The sequence below is a fragment of the Mustela nigripes genome, chromosome 3 (assembly GCF_022355385.1).
Source record: "Mustela nigripes isolate SB6536 chromosome 3, MUSNIG.SB6536, whole genome shotgun sequence".
NCBI lineage: Eukaryota > Metazoa > Chordata > Mammalia > Carnivora > Mustelidae > Mustela > Mustela nigripes.
The window spans coordinates 56,841,453-56,867,833 of record NC_081559.1 but is presented as its reverse complement, the minus strand read 5'-3'; the positions used below and the strand labels follow the sequence as shown (position 1 = coordinate 56,867,833).

Sequence of the window (26,381 nt, the reverse complement as noted above, 5' to 3'; positions counted from 1 at the left end):
TATCCATCTTCCACAGGGCAGGATATGATTTCTTATTGTCAAAAATTGAAATTTAAACACCTAGAAGTAAGTGATTTCTTGATAATAAAAATGGCTGAATTCTTGAGTAGGTTATTGAAAGAAGTTATGTGACCCTACAAAGTCACAGGTCAGTGACAGATAAGAAGCTCTGCTTAATGTGAGCTAGTCTGATGCTTATGAAACCAGCTGTCATACCAGAGCATGTCTAGGGGTCTTAGCCAAGTCTTATATGTCGTTAACATTTTGACTTGTCTCCTACTTTCAATCTGCTGCCCTCTTTGCTGTACATGCAATCCTCTGGTGATCTCATCCTCTCCCTTGGTTTTTTTTTTTTTTTTTTTTTTTTTTTAATTTATTTGACAGAGAGAAATCACAAGTAGATAGAGAGGCAGGCAGAGAGAGAGAGAGAGAGAGAGAGGGAGAGGGAAGCAGGCTCCCTGCTGAGCAGAGAGCCCGATGTGGGACTCGATCCCAGGACTCTGAGATCATGACCTGAGCCGAAGGCAGCGGCTTAACCCACTGAGCCACCCAGGTGCCCCCTCTCCCTTGGTTTTGACAACTAACATATAGAGTGCTGGTCTCGGACCTCTCCTCTTAACTTCATATCCATGGATATAAGTACTTGCCAGACACATTCACTCACATATTCACTGGCATCTCTCCCAACAAATACTTTTATACAAATATTTATAATATTTGTAATATTTATAATTCAAGATAGCCAAAAGATGGAAATAACCCAAGTATCCATCAATAGATGAATGGATAAACAAATTGTGGTATAAATATGCAATGGAATATTATAGGACCATGAAAAAGAATGAAGTACTGATACATGCATTCTACAGTGTGTTCAAAAACATACTTAGAGAAGGAAGCTAAACCAAAAAAAGGCCACATGTTGTATGATTCCTCTTATATGAAATGTACAGAAGTGGCTAATCCACAGAAAGAGAAAGCAGATTGCTAGTTGCCAGAGGCTGGGAAGAGAATGGAGAGTTGGAGTGATTGCTTACTGGGCAATTTTCTGAATTGAATTCATGCAACTTACAGTCTTTACGATATAAGCAAGTATAGAAAGTAAAACAGTAAGTAATAAGAATGTGCTCATTTAAATTTTCAATATACACCATGATATATAATGTATGTGGTACTCACATTCTTTTATAGTCAGTCCCTTGCCACACTAACTACTAAAATATGGCAGGATTGATAGTGTGTCACTTCTGAGGTTAAGTTACACTGTAGCTTCTGTCTTGGTTGTCTCTGACACAGGCATTCTCTTTTTCTCTCTTCCTCTCCTATAGAGAGGCTCACATGGAGGGAAATGGAGGATGCAGCCAATAGCCACATGAGTGAGATTAGAAGTGCATCCTCCAGCCCAGTCAAACCTTAAGGTGACTACCGTTTCACTTGATAGCTAAGTCTTATGAGACTTATGAGACCTTGAGCCAGAATCAACCAGCTAAGCCACTCCCAAATTCCCCACCCTTGGAAACCATGTGAGATAATGAATGTTTATTGTTTAAGTTGCAAATTTTGTACTAATTTGTTGCACAGCAATAAATAACTAATACAATTATTAAAACTCAACAGAAACCATGGTTATTTGGGACTTAGACCAACAAACTATTTTTTCTGGGAGGAGTATTTTACCACTCATGTTGTTTAGTGATAAAAGGGTGCATAGTGAGAATATAAAACATACTGACTTTAGTTAGCTTTCTTATTGCTTTGAAATTCTCCATAGATAATGCACCCCGTTATTGTCTGTATCCAGAATGAAATGCTCCCACTGCTCTCCTATAACCTGACTTAGTTCCACCATCATCTATTCCTTCTCTGGAATAGCTGGAGTTTCTGATTCTAGTCTCGCTCATCAACACTGAATGTATCTACCACAGTGATAGCAATGTAATTTTTCTAATCATAAATCTGACCTTGTAACTCAGATTACAATTCAGATTGTATAAAATCCCTTAACAACTCCCTTGTGCATACAGAATAAAGCTCAAGTGATTTACAAAACTCTTCATTTCTGCCTTTGCAGAAAAATCTCACTTATTGCACAATAGTATTCTAATAAGATCGTCATGATCTGGCCCCCCACTGAAGCCTTTCCTGCCTCAATCCCTACTCACCCCTGCACGTACTTGTCGTTGTAAGTCATAATCAAAGATCTGTAGTTCAATAACTATACACGTACTCTTTTGCACAGTCTGATCTTATGCCTGGAATTCTCCAGTTCTCCTCTACCCCACTCCATTCTAATTGTCTATTTACTCAGTAAATTCATTTTCTCTGCCCATAAACTATAGCTAAAAATGTCTTTTCTCAGACAGGCTTCGTTGGACTACTTCAGTCCAAATAAAGTGCCTCCCGCTTATCCAGCTCACCATATTCTATAGCGATCATGCATTCATATGTCTGTTTTCTCTACTAGACTGAGAACCGCTCAAGGACAGGAATATTTAATTTGCCCTTAGTGCCCTGTTGGTTAACAGTATCAGCCCATCCCGTATACCTGTGCTAAACAATGGAATGAATAAATATTGAAAATTACAGCAACAATAGCAACAAAAACTATCCACTCTCACAACATCCTAGCTCACATACTACTGTAAATTTTACACAAGCATTTCCATATTTTTACATAAATTATCAATTTATATTCATAGTATTAACATGGTTTAACAGTCTGAATTGGTTTTGTTTCAGACAGTTTTAACTGCTATCTGTTCAAGCTCGCTAATCTAAGTTGCTATTAATCTTTTCAAGTATACCTTTCATCTCAGGCATTGTTTTTTTATTAATAAGTAGAGATCGTAACTGCAAGTTAAATATACCTTCTAGTATGGTTGTCTTCTAGAATGTTACCCTTCAGTCTATAATACATAAATCATCTTTCCTTTCTTTCATTGGTCCTACCTTCTTTCTTTCCATCCTTCTTCCTTCTTCATCTACCCGTTGAAAAGAAATTTATCAACATAGGTTTCTTTGAAATTTGCGGCAACTTAGCTCATCATGCTGGTGTTTCTGGTGGTGATGTTGGGGGCAAGAATGGTAGAAGAGGTGGTGAGGGTGATGGCAGGCTTGGAGAAGGGAAAGGGAGAGAAGAGAAAGAAAGGAAATTCAGTCTAAGTGGGATGGTAGTACTGAACAATGTAAAGCAATAGGACCTTCAGTATGATAAGTCCTGGGGTTTTGCCCTAGATTTTTACCTTACCATAGAGAACTACATTAATGAGGCCAATCATTGAATATCTATGAGCTTTGGTCTTTTTCCATACATAAAATCACTAATAATAATTAATACTTTCATAGTGTTTAAACTGTGCCATGCACTATTCTACGCGCCATTTGTATATGAATTCATTTAATCTCTCAACAACCTCATTTTACCCTTTCCCAGCTGGGGAGTGGAAGAGCCAGCTTTAAACCTAGGCAGTCTGGCTCGAGAGTCTGTGCCCTTAGTAAAAATATCTACCTGGAAGGATTTCAGGGAAGATCAAAGGAGGTAACTCATATGAGAGGGTTCACAAACTAAAAAGTAATGACGATGTTAAAATAATTTCAAGATATTGATGATGGCAAATGGTGGTGATAAAGTCCAGGTAAGACTACAGGAAATCCTGGGAACAAAAACAAAGTGTTGTTGAGAATTAACTATAATTGTAAATCTGGGAAATGTTCAGGCATTAAGGAAGCTGAAGTTGATGTTTCCTTTATGTGTTCTTTCCTTCTTCCCTAGCTTTCTAACTCCATAGCAGCATCTGGTGAAGAGAATCACCAATGCCTTCTACCTTGCCTTGGCTAATAATCTACATGCCAGAGAACCCATACCCTAGAAGATAAAAACTGACAGAATTTCTAGTCTTGGGTTTTTATTTTTATTGAATATTTCTATGTGATCTTGGAGCATAACTTTTCATTTCAGAACTGCATTGAAGAGTATGTTTGTGTGTACACATATACATACGTACAAACATCATGTCTGCATGCCTGCTGATTAAATCTCAGCTTTTAAGACATTTGTTGTTCTATCCCATTATTAAATACTTAAAAAAATCTCTAACGTCTGAGAATAGAAATGACTAGTTGCCTTTAATCTGGGTCGGGCGTTAAATTTTTTTTTTTTTTTTTTTTTAAAGAAAGAAATGGGGAAAGACAAAAATTCCCCTCTATCTCTTTGGAATCTTTCTTTCTTTCTAGATTGATTGACTGATTGATCGATCAGGGAGAGAGAGAGCACAAGCAGGGGGACCGGCAGGCAGAGGGAGAAGTAGGCTCCCCACTGAGCAGGGAGCCCCATGTGTGGTTTGGTCCCAGGGAGCTGAGATCATGACCTGAACTGAAAGGCAGACACTTAACTGACTGAGCCACTCAGGCGCCCATCTTTGGAGAATTTCTGTAGAAGTTCTGTTATTGCAGAGCATGCTGGAAACGTCCTCATTAAAAGAGCCTTAAAATATTGGGAGCACAAGCACCTTTTCTTGACCTCTTCTATGAAGTCACAGAATCACAGCCTACCTCACACAGGTACCTAAACATATTGCTGCATGGGGTAGGCTATTTTAAAAAGTGAAATTACAGTTGAAAGAAATAACCCTCAGTAGACACATGTTTAATAACATGATTTTGTTAGTCCTACTAAAACATTTTTTTAAAAAGTCATGTCTTTAAATGATTTTTATCAAAAGCATTTTGAAAACCTGGAAAGCAAGGGCACAACATTTTAAATCTATCTCTAGGAAACAGTGACCTCCACAAAATCCAAATTTTGAACAAAAGGTGGCTTGAGGACTGCTGGCCTATAGAAAAGAAACCAGACCATAAGGTGAGAGAAATGTTTTCTTCCTATTCCACTGGCTTATTTCCTTGACTCCAAAATTTTAAATTATTTGGGATTTTGATGTCATCAAAGGTTATTAATTAATCCTATCAGCCACCTGTTTACAGATTCCTAAGATGAACTAATGACTGCATATAACAGAACCATGGTTCCTTGAGGGCAGGTCTATATCTTTATTTGCCTTTAGAGCCCATCAACAAATAGTCTCTTGCATACTGATGGTGCTTACTGTATGCTCACTGGATGAATTAATTAGTTACTAAGTTATTTCATTTGTCCCTTTGGTGGAGATGATCATCTGGGTAGGTCAGTTAAAATGATCAAGTAAAATCTTCTTTATGGACCACCCTTTCCAAACAGAGTTGTTTGTGGGGAATGTATGTCCTTGATACTAAACTGAGTCCTCAGTTCCACCACATTGTTAGATAGCAGCACCCAACTTCATGCATAACTTGCTAAATTTAGGACTTACCAGTCCATCATCTATGGTAATAAATATTCACTGTAATGGAAGTCCCTTTAAGAAACTTATGGAACCCTGTTATGGAACAGGCGTGGAAGGAAGGAAAAACCACAAGCCAAGAGGTAATAGAAGAGGATGAATCTGGAAAAATGGGAAGAATCTGGTCCAGAAGGGAGTTGTAAGTGTGATAAAAAGCATGAACTAAACAGTGCTTCTCAAACTCCGGTGAGAGATAGGGGAGACATTCTGAGAATTTTAAAATGTGTGTTTTATTTTGATGAAAAAAACATTTTTAAAGAATATTCCACTTATAATGATAATACAATTTTATTTCTTAAGGCAGGGGTCTATAAAATAGGGGCTACAGATAAATATCTAAGAAGCATCAAGCTAGAAGATTAATACAGACCCTTCTTGAAGACTGTAAAAACTTTATTGTGGAGTAAAACCACTGGTTCCCTTTTATCTACATTCTTATTTGTTTAAGCCTCTGAGAGTTCTAACATTTATGTCAGTCACACTTTCATCTTGCAAAACTTGGCCTTTCTATTCTAAGTGTTTGGTAAATGTATTACAGACATCAGCTAGTTACCTGGAGTGGAAGCAAGAGTACCCATAACCAGTAATTCTCCACGTTCTGTGTGCAGCCTTTCTAATAAATCTAAATCCCATTTCCAATTCGCCGGTGTTCTAGTACAGGGGGTTTTGCAGCAAAATATCTAAACTAATCCTTCAATTATTTCAATACTCTTTGGCAGATGGCATTAGAACAAAGGCATTCATCAATGTTAATTTGTTTGGTCCACTTCTGATTACCTATAGTTTAAAAAAAAAAAAAAAGTTTGCCTTTGGTTTTAAGTGAAGCCAGACTGGAGATCTCAGATGGCAAAATTTGTGCTTCAACGTCTTTAACTTGTTGCTGCTTCTGCATGGACACAGCTCTCCACCTTTCCCTCACACAACCTTCTTATAGCTGACTATTCTCTTCCAGACCATTGCCTCAAAGAGGTTTTCCCTGACAACTCTACTTAAAATTTCTAACCTAACTCTCACAAAGTTGGTCTCCTCCCATTATACTGTCGCTTTCTTCATAGAGTTTACCACAATTTACTATTGTTTCATGTCTGCCCCTTTCTCTAGATGGTAAGCTCCGTGATGGCAAACATCAAGTCAACTGCCTCCCCAGTGGTGTCTGTGTGTGTCCTGCTTGAAGAGGATGCTTCTTCAATGTCGGCAGAGATGTAAATTACAGCTTCTCTTGGGGGAACATCACTTAGTGGTTCATGCTCTCCCAGGGGTCATCTCGGCACAAAGTTCATTAAGAATCTTTCATGACCTCCTTCTCTCAAACATGCTAAGTATGAAGAACACATTTCAAAGAATTTGATATTATTTAAAAAAATTTTTTTAAGAGCAAGCCAATTGAGTTTGTTAGAGAAATAGCTGATCTGGGTTTGGGCATGAACTCTACAAAAACCTGGGACAATTTTATTAAACTAGAAAGCAAAAAATCCATCAGACTAGGAGGGACATAAGATGGACATAGGAGCCAAGTCTAAGAGTCTCCTATTGGCCAAAGATGGGACAATTTGAATACCAAAAGAATAAGGACTGTCATGGTTTGAAACAAATAAAATATATAAAAACCTATAAGTTCAGAATATTATTTAAAACTGGTTAGCTTTGGAATGACGTATGGCATCAGTTCATTTTTCTGAAAATTAGTAAACAAAGAGAAATTTATCTTGCTTTCTCTGTGCTAATTGTATTTCAAGTTAACCAAAGAATTTGAAGAAAAATTTTCTCCATAGACAATTTCCAACTAATAAGTGCATAAGAAATGATAAAATTTTAAAACCATAATTTTGTCACACCAAATGAAATAATGGGTTGAAGTAGCACTCATGAATGACTATTAAAACCATGGAACTTTTTAGTGGATAATCAGCCTGATAATACCAGAACTTCTGATCAATCTATCAATTTATCACTAAAAATGGGTCAATCAGTCACGATGTGTCTCCTGATGTGATATGATGCACATCCCACCCCCTGTGCTTGTTCAGTACCATCTAGGAAGCATTCTTTGCCAAAAAAAAAAGAAGTGAACCTAAATGTAATGAAACCTCTAGAACTAAATATCACTTTAAGTGACATCAGGAGGTTGAAATCAGCCATGTGGGACATTTTATAAAACAAACACCCTGATTTCTTTAACAAATAAATATCAAATTAAAAAGTGAGTGGGAGCAAACTTCTATATATTGATATATCTGATATGTCAACCAAATTTAAGATGTGAACATTGTTTCAGTTTGATTTAAATGAACTACAAAAGCCATTTTTAGATAACCAGGGAAAAATGAACAAGAAAAGGTCAGTTGATCTTAATAAATTATTCTGAATTTCGTTAGATGTGATCATGATATTGTGTTAAAAAAAGTTCTTGTTTGTTTGAAGTAGGTATTAAAATAGTTGCAGATGAAATGACATAATGTTCGGGATTTGCTTTAAAATACTACAGAAAAATGAAAGCATGTTTGTGTGGGTGTTGGTGTGTGCAGTGAGTGGGTGTAATAAGATTGACAAAAGTTGGTAAGTGTTGAAGCTGGTTCATTGTTCTCTCTGCTTTTGTATTTGTTTGAAAATAATCGGGATTAAAATTAGAAGTTGAGTTTTGTTTTTGAAGTGTTTTAGTATAAAATATGACAAATGTGCAAAAAAGCCTATGAACCATTTAAAGAAAAGCATTGAAATATATTCTTATGTATCCACGACTCAGTGCAAAACATGAAATATTACCACTTCTATTAGTCCCCTGTGGGCCCTCCCTGAATATCTCACTCTTCTCCCTCAGAAATACCCACTATTCTGAATTTTCTGATATCTATTTATTGTTCTTTATTTAATTTTTGTTTTACTATTCATACACCATTCTTACATAATATACTATTTAGTTTATTTTCTGTTTCAGAATTTGATACAAATGGAATGATGCTTTACGTTGACTCGCTTCTTCAACATCAATTTTTCTTTTTTTTTTTTTTTTAAGATTTTATTTATTTATTTGACAGACAGAGATCTCAAGTAGGCAGAGAGGCAGACAGAGAGAGAGAGAGGAAGGGAAGCAGGCTCTCCGCTGAGCAGCCCCCGCCCCAATGCGGGGCTCTATCCCAGGACCCTGGGATCATGACCTGAGCTGAAGGCAGAGGCTTTAACCCATTGAGCCACCCAGGTGCCCCTCAACATCAATTTTTCAAAGATATGTGTTGATGCTTTTAATTATAGTTTATTCATTTTCACTGCTACAAAGTGTTCCATTGTGTGCATGTACCATAACCTCTTTATCCATTCAATGGTTGATAGACATTTTAATTTTTAGTATATTGTGAACATTTCAGTATATTTCTCTTGGTGCATTTATAAATACTTTCTTTGGGGTATGTATCTACATGTAAAATTACTGTGTCATAGTATACATGCAAATGATGTTGGGCAATGCCAAACTGTTTTCTAAAGTGGTGGTTATACCAATTCACGCTTTCTTTGGAAACCAGTTTTCAAGATTTCCCCCTCTTCCACATCTTCACCTAACTAACACTTAATATTTTCGGTCTTATTTTTTGTCAATCTGGTAAGCGTGAAATGGTGTTTTATTATTATTTTAACCTGCATTTCTTTGTAATCAATAAGGGTGGACATCTTTTCACAAGTTATAGGAACATTTGAGCTTCTTCCTCTGTGAAATATGCATTGGACTTTTGCTCATGTTCTGAAAAGCTGTTTCTCTTTTTCTTATTGACTCCAAGGAGTACTTTGTATATTCTGTATATTAACTTTTTATAGTTTTATGGATTAGATATAACTATTTTGTGGCTTGCTCTTTCACCTAATAGAATCCTTTGATGAACAAGTGTTCTCATTTTTCATATAGTCAAGTTGATCAATCTTGCACTCTTGGTCACCTTATTAAAGGAATTTCTCCCTACCTCAAGGTATAAAGATATTTCCCTATGTTATCTTCTTCTTTTTTTTTTTTTAGATTATTTATTTATTTATTTGACAGAGAGAGAGAGAGAGATATCTCAATTAAGCAGAGAGTCAGGTAGAGGAGGAGGGGGAAGCAGGCTCCCCATTGAGCAGAGAGCCCCGATGTGGGGCTCAGGGCTCTAGCCCAGGACCCTGAGATCATGTCCTGAGCCAAAGGCAGAGGTTTAGCCCACTAAGCCACCCAGGTGCCCCCCCCTATATTATCTTCTAACACCTTTATCATTTTGTTTTCTAATTTAGGTCTTTAATTCACTTTAATTCACTTTTGTTTCCCTTTTGTGAGGCAGGGCTCCAATTTCAAATTTCAATTTTCATTTTTTCCAACCGACGGAGAATCATTTATGGAAAACTTCATTCTTTCTCCACTCCTCTGCAATACCAATTCAGTCATAAATCAAGTGTCTACATAATTGTGTGTGTGTGCTTCTGGGCTCTTTAACACAGGCTGGATTTTCATCATCCAGAAAAAAGTAGAGCAGTCTAAGTTTGGTAATTTCCCTTATCACCTCAAGCCTTTCAAACACAGGTTCCTAAAACACAAGTTAGTTCATGTCAGTTCTCTGCTCAAAAAACATGAAAGGGTCCTGCTTTGAAACAATGTAAGGAACTTTAAAGCTCCCCCTCACTAGACAGTGAAGCATGCTGAACTTCAGATTTACATCAACCTCAACAATGCCCACCATATAGCAGAAGCTCAGTAAATATGAGTTTCTGTATAGGATTTTACATAGGCTAACTGTTAATTTTTTTTTTTTTTAAGAGAACATGATTTGTCTCCTGGCATATCCAAAATGTTCTCATATGAACTTATTTATTTTGTTTTGTTAAAATGTATAACCTTAAAATTTGTCTAAATCATATAAGATTATAAGAGCCTCACATCACTGTCTCTTTGTCTTAAAGTATCTTATTAACCTGCTTTGAATTAGAAATGTAACCATATAAAAATATAACTGCTTAACAAAATCAGGCATTTGATTTTAGTCTGATTTACCTTTTGTGCTCTAGGTAAACAGACTCTTTGAAAACCAAAATGACAAAACAATAATCAAGGTCTATTTAATAACAAGTGAATTTTTTATTGCATTTTATTTGATGTGCAAGAACTCCAATTTGGAGGTGATTTCTTACTTACTCTGTTGTACATTTTGGTATTATCTCTTTTGGAGCTAGAATATAAAAGTCTTCTACAGGCAGCTTCAGGGACCAATTAAGTCCATTAAATTATATCCAGTTACGTAGTGAACTGGACCACGGCTGTCTGGGGCTGTCTATAACTGTGACAATTAGGAAATGGAGAGAGGCAGAAAGAGAGATTGATTTTATATGTCACTGAAGCACACTGCAACAATATGCCAGCCTGACTTTCAAAATGGCCTTAAAATATTCTAAACTCAGGGAGTTTCCTTGCTCCTGAGTGGGAGTTGACAGACTGTCTGGCAGCATTAGAAAGAGGCAGGGAAAAGCTGATGTCTATATTGTGTCCTCTAATAATAACATTCTGCCTCTTTGCGACATCTCCCCTTAGAAGGATCCGTCTGTTTGTTGTGAGGCGTGAGTGTGTGTGTGTGTGTGTTTCAGAGAGCTTGCCTCCCCTTGCGCAGGGGGCAAGATTTCACCTCTCACATCTGGGAAACCCAAACCGAAGGACACTAACCTCCCAAGGTCACCTAGAAAATTAGTGTTGTGGCCTGGGGGTGGGGGGAACAGAACCCAAAGGTCCCGACTCCAGCTTTGTGGTTGGGCACTAAATCATTTTCGATCTCTTGTTTAAAAAAAAAAAAAAAATCATTGGGCGGGGGAAGTGAGAAATTGATCAAATTTTCTCCACTTTCCCCTTACTTCCCCTCCCCCTTACTAAGAAGAAAAAAAAAAAAAAAAACTCAGGAAAGACAACGAGGTGTTCGTCCGCTTTGCAGTTCTTAAGCTGGGTCCCCCAAGTCACCCCCAGCCCCTCAGCCCCCACCCCCAACACAAAGCGATCCCAGGGTTTCCGCCCGTCCAACCGCGAGCCCTGGAGGTGAGGAGTGGTTAAAACTCAGCCCTCACCTCCAGCGGGTCCCGGGCTCCGCGGCGCCCAAGCCCCGCCCCGCGCGCCCTTCCCCCCACCGCCTCGGCGCGCCAGCCCCTCTCCCCTCTCCCAATCGGGCGCACCCACCCCAGATGCCGCCTGGCACCAAGCGTAGCCGCCGCCGCCGCCGCAGCAGCACTTTCCACTTGCACTGATCACCTCCGAGCCCCGCTCTGCCTGCTCGCCGGAGCGGAGCGCGGTCCGCGCGCCTGCCCTTGTCAGCCTCGCAGCAGTCGGGCTCCGGGAGGCAACTCCTTGGGAGCGCCCTGTCCGGGGTGCCCTCTGCGCTCTGCAGTGTCTTTCTCTCTGCCTGGGAGGAGGAGGAGAAGAAAGAGGAGGAGGACGACGACGACGACGTCTGGTCCGGGCTGGGAGGTGGAGCAGCGGCAGCCGCCGCCGCCGCCGCCGCCGCCGCCGCCGCTGCCGGAAAGGGAGAGGCAGGAGAGATCGAGACTTGGAAACCCCAAAGTGCCCGCGACCCTGCACGGCAGGCTCCCGGCAGGCTCCCTTCCAGCTTCATGGGCAAAGTGTGGAAACAGCAGATGTACCCTCAGTACGCCACCTACTACTACCCCCAGTATCTTCAAGCGAAGGTAAAGGGGAGTCGGGGGGCGGGGGGCGCCGGGGGCGTGCGCGGGTCTGGCCCGGACAGGGGCGCGCGCGGCGAGCCCCCGCCACCCCCGGCGGAGTTGATGGAGGGTTGCTAACTATAGCGCTGGCCTGGGTGGCGCGGGGAGGCGCGCGGGGCGGCGGCTGCCCGGGGAGCGGAGTGCGGGGATCGGGTTACAGAAAGCCGTGGGGGGAGAGACTAGACAGGAAAGAGCCGCCGGCCCCTTCCTGGCCGGGAGGCGGGGAGGGTCGCTGGGCCGAGCGGCGCCCCTCGCCGAGCGTTGGCGGTTCGGCCGCGGACGCTTGGAGCCCCGCGGCAGGACCCGCGGGCGGCGCGGCTTTTCGACCGCTTCTCCTGGGCCTCGCCCCGCGAGCCCTAACTCTTGCCTACCCTCGGAGTGGTGCGCGGCCTCCCGCCCCCCAGGGACGCCCCTCTACCTCCCGCGCGCGCGATGACTGGGGTGGTTGGGCGGGGGGCGGGGGGGACGGGACGGAACATTTTCTTCCCCGCCTCCAGCCTTCCGCGCCCGCCCCTCGCCTTGATCTTTGTGCGGTGTGGCACTTCACCTGGTTACTGATTTCTACTTTTACGCCGGTGTTTTGGGTGGAAAAGTGGCCAAAGTTCACTCACCCTTCATTGATGTCCTTTTTAATCTTCCCGGTAGCTTTTGCAAAGGAGGGACAATGGGCAGATTTCAGTGCAGAGAAAGAAGTGACTTTAGAAGAATACTACCCTGTATTTTGACCCCAGATCCATTTCCAGTGGTTCTTCTCAAAACTGGCCTTGGCATACTCTTAGGTAACACAGCCGGTGACATGTAGCCTTACAAACTGCAACTGACTTTCTAGGGACCCTGGGTACCTTGTTAGTGGGCCTACCTTATTTTTACAGAAAGATCTGAGGCATTCCGAATGCATTAAACACACACACACGCACATATACGTATATAAAATGTATTGGGCCCATGAAGACTGAGGGTCTCACTGCTTTGGAAGCTTCGTTCATAATCTGGGAGGGTTGGAGTTGGATGTACCAGCTTTCTTCAGTGATTTGCATCTTCTATCTCTACTCCGGGTGCCCTTCTAGATCACAAAAGAATCAAGTAGGGATGCAGCGCCTGAACTTACTTCCGTGGGCTGTAATCATGTCTTCCTTGCTGGCAGAGGACACTGCTGGCCTGGTGCAAAGGATCTATGATTCAATCTTGATAAGCTTTCCTTTCTTACAGTGTGTGTGGTCCGTGTGATGTACTTACAGCATAGCTCTGTATTTGCTCACCTAAAAAAAGGACACTTGTCAGCACCCAGACCAGAAATTTTCTAGCAATCAAGGGCCTCCTTTTCACTCTCCCTAGTTCTCTTCTTACTTTGGGTGGCCAGAAAGCAGCACCATGATACAAGTGAGGATACCCAGTATACACTTCTGTGTGGTCCCCACATATTGTTTCCAGGGACCCAAGGTAGGTGCTGATTTTTTTGTGAGCTACATTGTAAATACAGGTTGTTCAAAGAAATTTTGAGGTATAATCAATGCATTACCTTTTAGATATCATACATGTTTAATGTACTTGTTTAAATTATGCAGCATTGTATGCCTAAAGGACAGCCTATTCAACACTTAACTGTATGAATAATAAATACGTACACTCAGGTGAAGAAGAAAAAGGGCCATGTTTCTACAGGCACATTCACCTTAGTAATTTTTATGTACCATTAGTAAGTTAGAAACCAAGTATGTAGCATTTAATATAGCTAATGTAATGCCATTTGGCTCTTTTTGCCCCGTAAATAATTGAAGAGAGAGACAAACGGTGAGAGCCTGCTCCAGTAATTAGGGTCGGAGCCCAGAAAGCTTTAGGGCCCATTTTCTGAAAGTGTGCTTCCTGCATAAAGCATTTAATATTGATTTGTGTTACAGTAAATGACATTCTCAAAACATATCTTGCTGTTTCTACTATGAAATCTGAAATCCTATTACTCTTGAATTTCTTTGTTTCAGGAGAAAGACACACACACTGACTTGACCTATATAACATGGTATTCAGGTTCGACAATTAAACCTAAATTCCCTATTGTAAAGAATCTTCATTATCTCAGAAAGGGGCATCTCCTAAAATGTAAAGTGACTAGATGCAGATTTTAGGTAAGCATAGTTTGAAACACCTAGAGCTCTGTTTTATCTCCCTGACATATTTGTTGCTAACAGGATAGTGTGAGTCATTTTTTAAAAAATAGAGAATTTGTTTGATTTGTAGTTAGTTTTTAGAAACAAGTGTTACCTAATCTACCTCAAGAGTTAATGGTCTCACTTAGAAACTGGTGTCTATGGTGATGATCCTTGCCTCAGTGCTGTGTCTTTTAAACTTCCTGATACATGGGATAGAAAACATCAGTCTGTTTAAAGTACAGTGATGTGTTTGCTAGTCAGAGTTGTTTTGAAACTTCTGTTTGGAAGCTATATCAAAAACTGAGGAATGGTGTGGTTGTTTACAAAGTGATACCTGACTGAAACCTGTAATGGAGAGATGGATATGATGGTTTTGAATCAAGAAAGAATGCCTGAATTGGATTTCTTTTCATCAGAAGGAATACACACCAATTAAAATGGCACTTGAAATGAGTTTTGTTACCATAGCTTACAAAATTAACTTCTGTCAAGTAATTCTTCTTGAGTTAATCATCCAATCGGAGTCTGTTTTGGAAATTTTATTTAGTACTTTTCCCCCATTAAAAACATGTTAGTTGCTTCTACACTTGCTAACAACAACAAGAATCTATGGAGTCCGGGTACAGTGTATGACTGTATCAGTATGTTTTGGACTTTGACAGAAAGAGAAGAGCATTAGAAAAATAGTACAGCTGCATTAAACATAAAGTAAATCTGAGGATGCTGTGGAAGGGCAGGACATGAGGGAAAGTAAAGGAGATTGTGAAATTTTGTCATCGTATCTTAGTGTAGAGTGACACAGACTGCAAGTAACCCGATTTTACATGCTTGTTGGGTGTTTTTGTGTTCCTCTGTCAGGGTGGTCTTATCACAGCAGGCTCCCTTTATCACCTGACACGTTCATTCTAAGAGGGAGTTTGATGTAGCTTCGTAAACATAAGCACATACTATTCTAAAGGGTTTTCTGATTATAAATGACCTGTGCTGTATTATGCAAAATTAAATTTGGTATCCACTTTTCAGTGACACACACACACAAAAAAAAATCTGATAATTTAACCTAAAGAGCTGTATGTGCATATTTTCAAACATTGGCTGTATCAATTTCACTTAGTATAACGGCACCCCTTATGGTCTGTTTATTTCAAAGATACTACAATATACATTACTGCCAATGCATATGTGCAAATACAGATGGGAATTGAAATACTTACTCTATTTCTTTTGAAGAAAGGAAGTACAAAATGTTCTTTACATGTTTAGCTAATATTTTGTACTAACTGATGCAATTTGACACATTTGTGATCTTTCTTCATAGTTATCAAAAGATATTTCTATAAAATATACCATATTCAAAGCCTGCTGTAAAAATTTTTATGCATAAACAGTATTTATGAAATGTTCTAAACCAAAAGTTTCTTTTAAAGCTATTTTTGTATAAGTGTATACTAAAGAACGAATTTGAACCTAAGTTTCAAAATGTGAAAAATAATGAGTGGTATAATTTGGGATTGTATTGATGAAGGCTACTAGAACAAAGTAGTTTTTCTGAATTGAATTTTTGTGTGCATTAACATTTTATGGAATTCCTTAACTTTTACCTTAGTGACCATAGGGATATTGTGTCCATCAGTTTCTGTAGAAATTAGAGGTTATGATTTGGTACATAGAGCTACTGAGTATATTAAGATGGTCGGGTTATACAGAGACATGACTTTAAGACTTAGGGTAGAGTGACTGCATTTATACAGTGAATAAAGTTTGCTTAAATATATCAAAACAGCCATGCAATATTTTACACCTTGAATGTACCTTGGTTCCTTCAGTGAGTGGGTTCGCGTGGCTATCTAGAAGTGGTATTGGAAGACTCAAGGTCATTGGATGGTTAAAATGAAGATTCATTATAATGCAATATTGTAGCATTCTTCCCTTCAAATAGCTCTTTCTTTTGGATTTCCCATAGCATCTATTACATTTTTATATGTTGGAAGCTAAATCTTGAGCTACTAGAAAAAAGTAGGAAAAGATAAGTGAAGAGAAGTAGGAGAATTTTCAATCATTTAGTATTAGTATAACTAGATAGACCTATGTGATTGGCAATCTTAGTTTTAAATTTAAGTTCCAATATAGGCAATTTCCATGTAATACAGTTTCAAGAAAAAAAAAATAACTTTACTGATATATTGCTCAGACTTTGTATTTTGGTTAATGGTTTATTGGAACTTGAAAATTACCCCAGCTTATTTAATGAGTACTGAAATTTTAAGTTATGGGTTCTAGTTAAAGACAAAGGGGTCTTTCTTCCTTTTATTTTTATTAAAAAGAGGGTTTTCAGAAAATAAAATATTTTCCCCATGTCTACTTAACCAATAAAAATCACCTGAGGGACACATAGAATGGAAGAATAGGTGCTTAGTAAAGTCATATGGACACTTAAATATTGTTCACTCTTTTTGAGGATGAGGAATTTTTTGTCTAGTTTGTTTTTTATTGGATGCTCAGTTCACTAACATTTATTCTTCCCAAGCATGGTCTCCTATCCCACTGTGTATCTCTCTGCAAGGGATATCAACACTTCCCTGGTTTCTTGTCTGATCCACAGAATAGTAGGTGCTAAATAAATGCTTGTTAGTGACTATTATTATTCAGAATAGGTACATGCAAAATCTTTTTAGGCCAGGGGAAAAAATTGTAGACCAAAATTGATGATCCAGTTTAATTTTCTATGGAAATCTTACTATAATTTGATTTGTGTTTTGATTTATTTTGCCCCTATTGTGACAACTTTAAGCTGTTTTATGAATTGAACAAGATCCCTAAGAGGAATCACATATTAATGCGTCAGTGCGTAATTTACAAAAAGTACCTTTTTGTATACTCTTCATTAAAGCATGTGGTGCCAGAAAAAAAATCTCATAGTATTACACTGAGGGGGGAACCGTTACACATGATGAACCGGTGACTCAGCCTGGTCCTTGCTTCCTGGTGGGGTGTTGGCCCCCACCAACACAATTCAAACTTTTTCCTGCTCAGTTTTCAAGAAAATGGCTTTTTTAAAAAAAGTGTATTTCGATGAAAATATTTATTCATTTGATGGATAACAACTAAAATATAAACTAGCACTGAGGGGCACCTGTGTGGCTCAGTTGGTTGAGCATCTGCCTTTGCCTCAGGTCCTGATCCTGGGGTTCTGGGATCGAGCCCCGCATCGGACTCCCTGCTCGGTGGAAAGCCTGTTTCTCCCACTCCCCCTGCTTGTGTTCCCTTTCTCGCTGTGTCTCTGTCAAACAAATACATAAAACCTTTAAAAAAAAATTAAACTAGCACTGAGGTGTTCAAAATTAGTTATCTCTCAATTACTGGCTGTTGCATAACCCTAAAGATGACATTTGTTGGCATTAGAGGAATAAGCAGAACCATATGAAGTTGCTCTTACGTGGAAATACTGTATTCAGTGTGCCATAGCTTTAGTCAAAAAAATGTAGTAATGATACGTGAGTGATTTAAATGCAGTGCCATATATTTGGTGTAAAATCAAACCATATATATTCAAAATTGAATATTGGATGTGGAGATTTTATGTAGAATTATTTTAAATGTTGTGGTTTCTCTGTTCTGTTATTTTAAAGATAAATAGTAAGACCTGATGGAAACTGTCCATGCCTCAGGAGAGGCAGCACTTGGATGCTACAGACTTAACAGTGGGAGCTTGGCCAGATGATGATACACAACAAAAGGTCTCCTTAGAATCAGGTGTGTGAAACATACATGCAAATTTGAGCACACACAAACAAATTTGGTAATAGAAACTAAACATTTCTTTCTTTTTTTAAAAAAATATTTATTTGAGAGAGAGAGAGAGCACAGGAACGAGCACAGGAGTGGGGGTGGGGGGGCAGGCAGAGGGTGAGGAAGAGAGAGAGGAGACTCCTTGCTGAGTGCGGAGTGCAGAGCTGGAGTCTGGAGCCTGATGTGGGGCTCGATCTGAGGATCTTGAGATCGTGACTTGAGCTGAAATCAAGAGTCAGGGGTTTAACCGACTGAGCTACCGAGGCACCCCTAAACATTTCTGCCTTTTTTTTTTTTTTAAGATTTTATTTATTTATTTGACAGACAGAGATCACAGGTAGGCAGAGAGAGAGAGGAAGGGGAGCAGGCTCTCCACCGAGCAGGGGGCTCGATCCCAGAACCCTGGGATCATGACCTGAGCTGAAGGCAGAGGCTTTAACCCCCTGAGCCACCCAGGTGCCCTGCCCCTAAACATTTCTTAATAGCAAGGGAAATGTAAAAGGGGTGGTGATGGCTAAGCCAAAAATAAACTGAATATTTATCTCCCTTAGCTGAATTCCTTGCTTTCTCTTAATGATTTTTTTACCCTTAACTTAATTATATGACTACTTTAATTTTTCAAATAAGCACTGGAAAGAAGTGTGTCAAAGATGGTGAAAGAGAGAGAGAGACAAAAAGGGGAGGGGAAAGAATCCACACTTAGACCTCCTGGGAAAGAAAACATGCAGAACTGAACACTGTCCTTCTCCATACGTTGCTTTTAGCTAATTCTTAAATGGATACCTTTGTCATTTTAGAGGATGGAGAACAGTTTTCTAGATGACAAATATGAAATCCTAAAAATCCTACAAGTGAGATCAGATGCTAATACGAACAGTTAACTTGTTTTTAATTCTGGTACCGTAAACACGATGTCTGGTGGATGATTTCAACGTTGGCTGGAACATCTGTATTCTGTATTCTAGAATTAGGTTAAGTTTTAAGCTTGTTGAAAAATTGCTGAGGTTCATGAAAGTTCAGGAAGGGCTGAAATACTAACGAATTGGTTGTATTTCCTGAGTGATCCCAGAGCACCGTTCTTTGCACTTTAAATTGGAAAAGGTTATGGAGTGTGTATCTGGTCCTTGCTCTCCAGCATCTCACCAGCTACCAGGAAAGACAAAATAGACGCCATACAAGACATAAGTGAAGAAAAATATTTACAAAAGCATACACCCAGGAAGACAGCACACCAGGGGTCTGAGTGACAAAGAAATCACGAAAATTGGCATCGGTGGGGTTAAAAACTCTGCCGTGTGTTTTGTGAGAAAAAGTAAAGGGCAAATAAAGGCCACAGTAAACCTGGGAATTTGAGAAAGAAATTGGGGCTTTAGATTAATTAGTGAAAATTTCTTGAATTTATAATCAGCATTGTTTTGTATTTTTTGCCCCTTTTAATCCTCTTAGGAGTACTTAGACTTTTACAGAATAACACTTTTTTGTTTTGGTACTTAAGCTTAATTCCTTCACGTCAGAGTTTCGTATTCAATTACCTTGTTTTACATTATTATTTTTCAAGTTTTATGCTTATAAATGTGCTACTAAGCCAACCTATTCAGGTTGTGTCAGGCTGAGAATATAATGCTTAACTAATGACATAATGGTTATACAGAATTTTACTCTTACTGTTTTGAACCATTTGAAATGATGTTTATTTCTTCTAATTTATTAGGCTTGCTCAGGGCAAAGGGAGGAAACGTCTAGAGTTTTGTTATGCTACTAATTACATCATCATGTGCTTGTCATCTACGTGTTGATCATGCGACTGGTGCGACCTGCTATTTCTTCAAATGATAGCAGATTTTTTATTATTCATGATCTTTCATAGATATAACTATTTATTCTTTTCATTTGGTCATTCTCTAGCTCTATTTCAGAAAAAAGCTTTCTTCGTCTCTGCAAATGAAACTGAGTCCTTCAAGAATCACATTGTCCTCTGTTTGCCTCATGGGGGGACGGGGAACCCACCCTTTTGGCTGCTTATTGAACAGCAGGTGCTACCGGGCTTCATCCCAGATGAGGAGTGATTTCAGGGAAAGGTTTTGTGCAGCAAAACTCAATCGTTTCATAGATATCACGAGTCATTTTTACTGATCTTGTAGGAAAACTGCATCATTTTCCGAGCTCTGCAAGTGTGTGGCCCCATTTTAGGTGATAACTAGTTTTGTTTTGTTTTTTTTAATCAGTTGAAAAATTTTCTATTTAAAATGGGCAGAATTGGATGGATACGTCATGAAATAGTGCTCTTAAGTTTCTTTTCGGGTTGGTGGGGGGAGGGGAGGATAAAAGTTGCCAAAAATGAATTTCAGATTTTAAACTTGTATTTTGATGATACTTGAGTTCCTCAACTAACACTCTACTATTTCCCCTATTTAACACTTTTTAAACACGGTGATTTTGAGAGTTGCAATTGGCAGTGTATTTGTACTGGAGAATTTCTCAGCCCTTCCCTGCCTATAGAGTAATAATAGCAGCTTATACTTTTTTTTTTTTTTTTAAGATATATTTATTTATTTAAGAGAGCAAGAGAGAGAACACACGAGAGCCAGCGTTCGCACATGCCCATGCTGGAGGTTGGGGAGTGGTAAAGGGAGAGGAAGAGAAGCATACTCCTGGTTGAGCGATCCTGAGGTGGGGCTTGATCTGAGGATCTTGAGCTGAAATCAAGAGTCAGTCACTTAACCAACTGAGCTACCCAGGTGCCCCAGCAATAACAGCTTATAAAATAAAGATTCAGATAAAATATTTGGTTGTAGGCAAAAGTAAATTATATTAGAAATTTGTACTATCATCAACTTTATCTTTGTCTTCTCAATAGCTTTTAGATTTGTCACTAAACGGGCTTTTGACCAATACAAACATTAGTTTAAAAAAAAAGTGCTTGTTTTAATTTTCAGGTCACTAATTGATTTGTTCCCAGAACCTTCTTTGCCTCCTTCAAAGTGCAACTTTGATTAATTTCATTGTTTTAAAGATGGAAGCCTTAAGAAAAAAAAGTTCCTAATTGTAACCTCTTCTTAGGTTTCATTCCACCTGATTATTTGCACACTTTTATTTAAACAACCCTAAAAGAGTGTCTACCAGAAAAAAAATTTTTTTTTCTTTAAAGATTTTATTCATTTATTTGAAAAGAGATAGAGGGGGAGTACAAGTAGGCAGGAGAGGAAGAAGCAAGCTCCCCACTGAGCAGGGAGCCCAATGTGGGGCTCTATCCCAGGACCCTGGCATCATGACCTGAGCTGAAGACCGCTGCTTAACCAACTGAGCCACCCAGGCGCCCCTACCAGAAAATATTCTACAGCAAAAGTTCTGTAGCTGGCAGGTGATATTTTTCTAGAGGTCTATGTGATTTGTTCAGTGGTTGGGAATAACTTAACTTACAAGTGAATTGTTTTCAAGTTTGTTCTCAAAAGTTCACTCATCAATTCTCTAGAACTTGAAACTCATCTAATATATTTCATACATAAATTGTTATTCTTAAAATTTTTTATTTATTTACTTATTTATTTGACAGAGAGAGAGTTTGAGAGGGAACACAGCAGGGGGAGGGGAGAGGGAGAAGCAGGCTCCCTGCTGAGCAGGTAGCCTGATACTGTGCTGGGCTGGGTCCCAGGATCCTGGGACCCTGACCTGAGCAGAAGGCAGAGGCTTTACCAACTGAGCCACCCAGGCGCCCCCATAAGTTATTACTCTTAATGATAGGGTTCCCAACCAACCTTTAAGAGCCTGTAAAAGTAGCCCATTTTAGAATTCATAGATAGTTGTTCCATGCTAATCACATCGTAGCACAGAGCACTGTGCTGGGCAATGTTTGGGTGAGGGGAAAGTGTGAGTATCAGAGTTGGAATTCCAGGTTCCAGGAACCCATCTTTGCCCCCTTCAGGGAAATGGGTAGGTTTTCCTAACTCACCTGAGAGGCAGTCCTTCAGCAGGGCTTTATAAGCTTCTAGGACTGGGGACTGGGTTTCCAGAAGAGTTGGGAGGTGTGGCTGGTGATGTCCAGTGACGCCCTGGGAGCCCTCCTCATTCCTCACTCCCTAGGAGACTAGTTTCCTGCTCACCTGTTTTCCTGTAATGGCCCCCCAGGTCCAGCCAATAATTTCACTTTAAAAAATGCTGTCCAAAGCTTTCTAGTAGTGCTTTTCATCCCTTGTTCATCACTGGCTCGGTTATTAGAGCATTCCAGCTTTCCTTGCTCTCATTGAACATCAAATCAAGCAAATAGATTCTAAGGCTGGAAATAACAATGAAACAAAACTACAAAGAACAAACTGTCCAGTTCCAGCACTTCTCTTATTTTCATCTAGTCCTGGTCCAACAGTGGCTCATAACTCCTAGGGGAACTCCAGACCTTAGGAATCTGATGGCGGCACCTTCCCCTTCACCTCAAACTTTTACCAAGGCAGCCTGTGGAGCACATGTTAAGATGTTAAGAATTCTACCCTGAGAGGAAGTCAAAACAGAACCAGTTGGTGCTTAAGAGAAGGAGGCAGACCATGGACCCTGTATTTTGTTTCTGGATTGTGGCTTGACTCGAGTGGAGAGCTAGACAAAACCCAAGGGTGTGCAAAATGAAAATGCGTGAGGATAAAGTGTGTGGGTTTGGGCAATCTCAGAGTGTGTTCCCACTCTCTTTTCCTTTTCCCCTCCTCCCTCCTTCTTTTCCCTTCTCCCCGACTCCTGCCCCCAATTTTTCTTCCTGCACTCTAAGAGCCATGTCGCTCTGGACTGACTGCTGACCAGCTACAGGTGTGTGTGCTGTGCTAGTGGTCCGTCGGCTGGGGTGACTGTTGCCTATAAGCTCTTCCCCCTGCAGTCAGCCCAAATCAGGAACCAAGTGTGTCTGACTTCATTTGACTAAAAAACACAGAACAGAACAAAACAAAACTTTACTACCTCTTAATGCCATAGATTATAATTAAGAATTTGCTAACTACAATTGCCTCTTTGAATCAGATTTTCTTTCTGATTCCTTATCCAATTTTATATGGAAATTTAAAATAAAATTTTATTTGGCAATGTATAAATGTAGTTAGAGAAGTGCAGACATGATGTAATACTTTGAACAAAAGAGAACGTAATTAGCATAATAGAAAGTATTTTGATGACACATGCGTACTGCTAATGAGATTTGAATTTAAATATGATGCAGTGAAATGGTAAGCTGTTTACATTTTTCTTCACCCAAACTAATATTTAAAATCACATATAACTAGCCTCTTCTGTTTCATAAATATTTCACGAAATGGTTCTTTATCTAAAAATAATCACAAGAGTATTGTGTGTTATCTAATTTGCTGAAGACTGGGGTGGGGGGAAAGTATGTTTCTTTTTTGGTCATCGTTCCGCAGGTTTTCATTTTAATAGCAGAAATCTTACACGTTGATTTTGATTGCTTTCTTAAAGAACAGATTCTCTCTTACTGTATAAATAGGATTTAAAATGACAGTGGGTGATCTGCGGTGTTCTTGTGTACCCTTCTGTCTCTGTCACAGAATTTAAGTTCATGCTGCAGAGTACAGGATGTTCTCCCAGTGCACATCCTTTGAGCCTTCAGAATTTGATTTGGCTGTATGGTCTGACGATAGCATGTTCAGATAAGTACATTGTGATAGTAATCTGTGTGTCTGGGCCCAGTGAACATCTGCTGGCTAGGGTGCCACATGGCAGCACCTTTCTTTGTTTTTCTTCCTTTGCCTTTTTGATGTGAATCTTGTTAAACCCTGAAAATGGGGCTGATTTTCAATATGCAAATTGAAAATTTGGGGGGGGGCAGATATTTTAAATATGAATACATTGGGAATTTAAAATGAGTCCGCCCTGCAGAAAGCACACAGCTATAGTTCTGCTATCACAACTCAGACCTATTGTAGCCAAATCCTCTCCTTAAGATCACAGAGTTGGAGCTACCTGGCAAATTTAATTAAATGCAACAAACACTGAGCAGGCCTTGTGGAGGGTGCCCTGGAAGGTGCAAACATGTGAATAAGACATGATTTGGGCCATCATGGAGCACAGTGGGATAATTTCTTTTACTTGTGTGTTTATTTAAATTTTTATTGAGTTAGAGCATGTGTATAAGACACAGATTTTAAATATAGAGATTAATGCACTCATGGGATGGCCCCCCAGGTCTCTATGTAACATTCCAGCACCGGAAAAGCATCCTCATGTACTGCCCCAGTTTTTACTCCCCAACAGTAACCAGCAGCCTTACATCTGTCTTTTTGTGTTTGGTGTGGACAGGGTCAAGTTCATTTTTAGTCTGTTTCCCCCATGAATATCTAGTAATCTAGTTGATCCAGCATCATTTATTAAGAAGACATTTTCATTTTCCCCTTTGGATTTCAGTGTGGCCTTTATTGTAACTCAAGTGACCACATTTACATGTTTCTTTTTCCAGACTTTCCGTGTGATTCTACGTGGATCATGTGTCTGTACTATAGGGTCATAATTACTATTGCAATATGTTAAGTGTCTGTTCTTCAAAGTGGTCTTAACTATTCTAGGTCTTAATAGATTTGAGAATCAGCTTGTCAGTTTCCATGAAAAAGAAATAATAGGATTTTTATTGGAATGGGCTTAATGAAATCTATATGTTAATTTTGGGAGAATTTGATGTCTTCCAAATTTAAATATAGCTCTCTTTTTTGATGAACTTGTGACTTTTATTTTATTTGTTTCATTTTGTTTTGTTTCGCAAACTTAGGACTTAAAAGTAATTAATAATAAGACACAATGGAAAATGTTGTTTTAAATGCTTGTTTCTTAAATACAACCAGTGATTTCTTCAAGCTCTGTAGTATGATAGTTGGCATAAACTCTGTTAAGAAAATAGTGTTTTTGAAGAGGGAGACAGAATATTTATTATCAGAGAACAAAAGTAGTTTTGAAAAGCAGCTGACTAACTAAACCACACTGTTAAAGAACAGATGACATTCTCTTTGATTTTTCTTGAATGCATTTCAAAGTATCACTGTATTTCCCCTTAATACTTTTTATTCTCCTTTCTGAGACTTTATTTGACGTGCCATCCCATCATCCTGGCCTATAAATGTAAAAGTCTAATGAGAAATTGAAAATTAGTTTTGTTTGGAGAATTTTCTGATACCCCTTGTGATTTTTCACAATGGTCTGAAGGTTGTGCAAACAGAGATTGGGAAGTGCTGCTCGGTATGACCTTCCAAGCAATAGAACATGCTGCTCCTCGGGCGTTGGCTCCTTCAAACTTTTTCTTAGATGTTTAAAAGATCTTACACCTATTTTTTTTCATGCTTTATAGTTAAGGTGTTTAAGCTCTGATTATTGCTGTATCCGACCAGCCAGAAACAACTGCAGAGAACTTTCAGAGCTTCTGAGCTCTAGCTAGGTTAGCTTAGGTTAAGCAGGAGGTAGAATAGACAACTTCCGAATTCCTTTCATCTCTAAATTTCATGGTTCTGGGAATTGGTAACATCCAGGAATCAGAGAATGTTAGACCTGGGAGGAAGTTTTAAGATAATTGGGTTCAAGCCCCTCATTGTGCTGGTGAGGAAAGTGGAGAGAAGGAGCTGGGCTGGCTCTGAGGGACAGAGTGGTGGTGGGGGTGGTGTGTGGGGTGGGGTGGGGGCGTTGGGGGAGGCCCAGGCCTGATCTCACATGACTGGTCAGTGCAGTGGCCTGGAGACAAGAAAGAGAAAAGAGGGGCCACACACAGTTCTGGCAGTCATTCCAGGATTATCACAGAGGTGTGGGGGTGTGAAGGGTTGTGTCACCAGCCAGAATCTGATCAGAAGCCAGTAGTGGTTGCTGTGTCTGAGGTCACCCCCACAGACAGGGCCAGGGAGACTTCTGCACTTCCCTTCCACTGGCCTGGTTGCTTCTCCTGGTTCACCAGTCTCCAGAGCAGAATCTGCTTTGTTCTCTTCTAACCTTGCAGGTTAAGCTGGGAAGCCCATAGCTGACTCTGTTCATCCTCTGTGGCTTTTGGCCCGTTCATGACCTTGTTCTGCTTTTGGATTCTTCCTTTACCACATTCCTAAGGGTCTTTGTTTTTGCAGCCCTGGGTCTGGAGCCAAAACCCTCTCACTTTTGCGACGTGCCTGGAGCTTTCCCACACGAGCAGGATAGAGTCCAAACTACTTCACTCTTGCTAACCTTTTCCCATCCTGCTGTAATGTGTTTGGTCGCCAGAGGAAAAAACCCGGAGAGATTCTGATTAAACACCTCCTTTATTTGTTGACGCCAACCACTCTGATGGGAACCACCTTCTTCCTAATGCCAAGCACACCATACTAGTCTCTAGCATCTCTTGTTTTTTCATGAGATATTTGAACATAGT

The 26,381-nt window shown here is 39.7% G+C and overlaps 1 protein-coding gene across 5 annotated transcripts in view; it reads left to right on the top strand.

The window, feature by feature from the left end:
- Positions 1 to 11,490: 11,490 nt before the first annotated feature.
- Positions 11,491 to 26,381, top strand: part of RBMS1 (RNA binding motif single stranded interacting protein 1) — a 209,689-nt gene continuing 194,798 nt past the window's right edge. The window contains exon 1 of one of the 5 annotated variants that reach the window (XM_059394057.1): positions 11,491 to 12,050. In XM_059394057.1, the coding sequence (XP_059250040.1) occupies positions 11,976 to 12,050 (75 nt within the window). In that variant the 5' untranslated portion in view covers positions 11,491 to 11,975. The remainder of the gene's footprint in view (positions 12,051 to 26,381) is intronic. The other 4 variants (XM_059394056.1, XM_059394059.1, XM_059394061.1 and 1 more) reach the window with 4 other exon arrangements.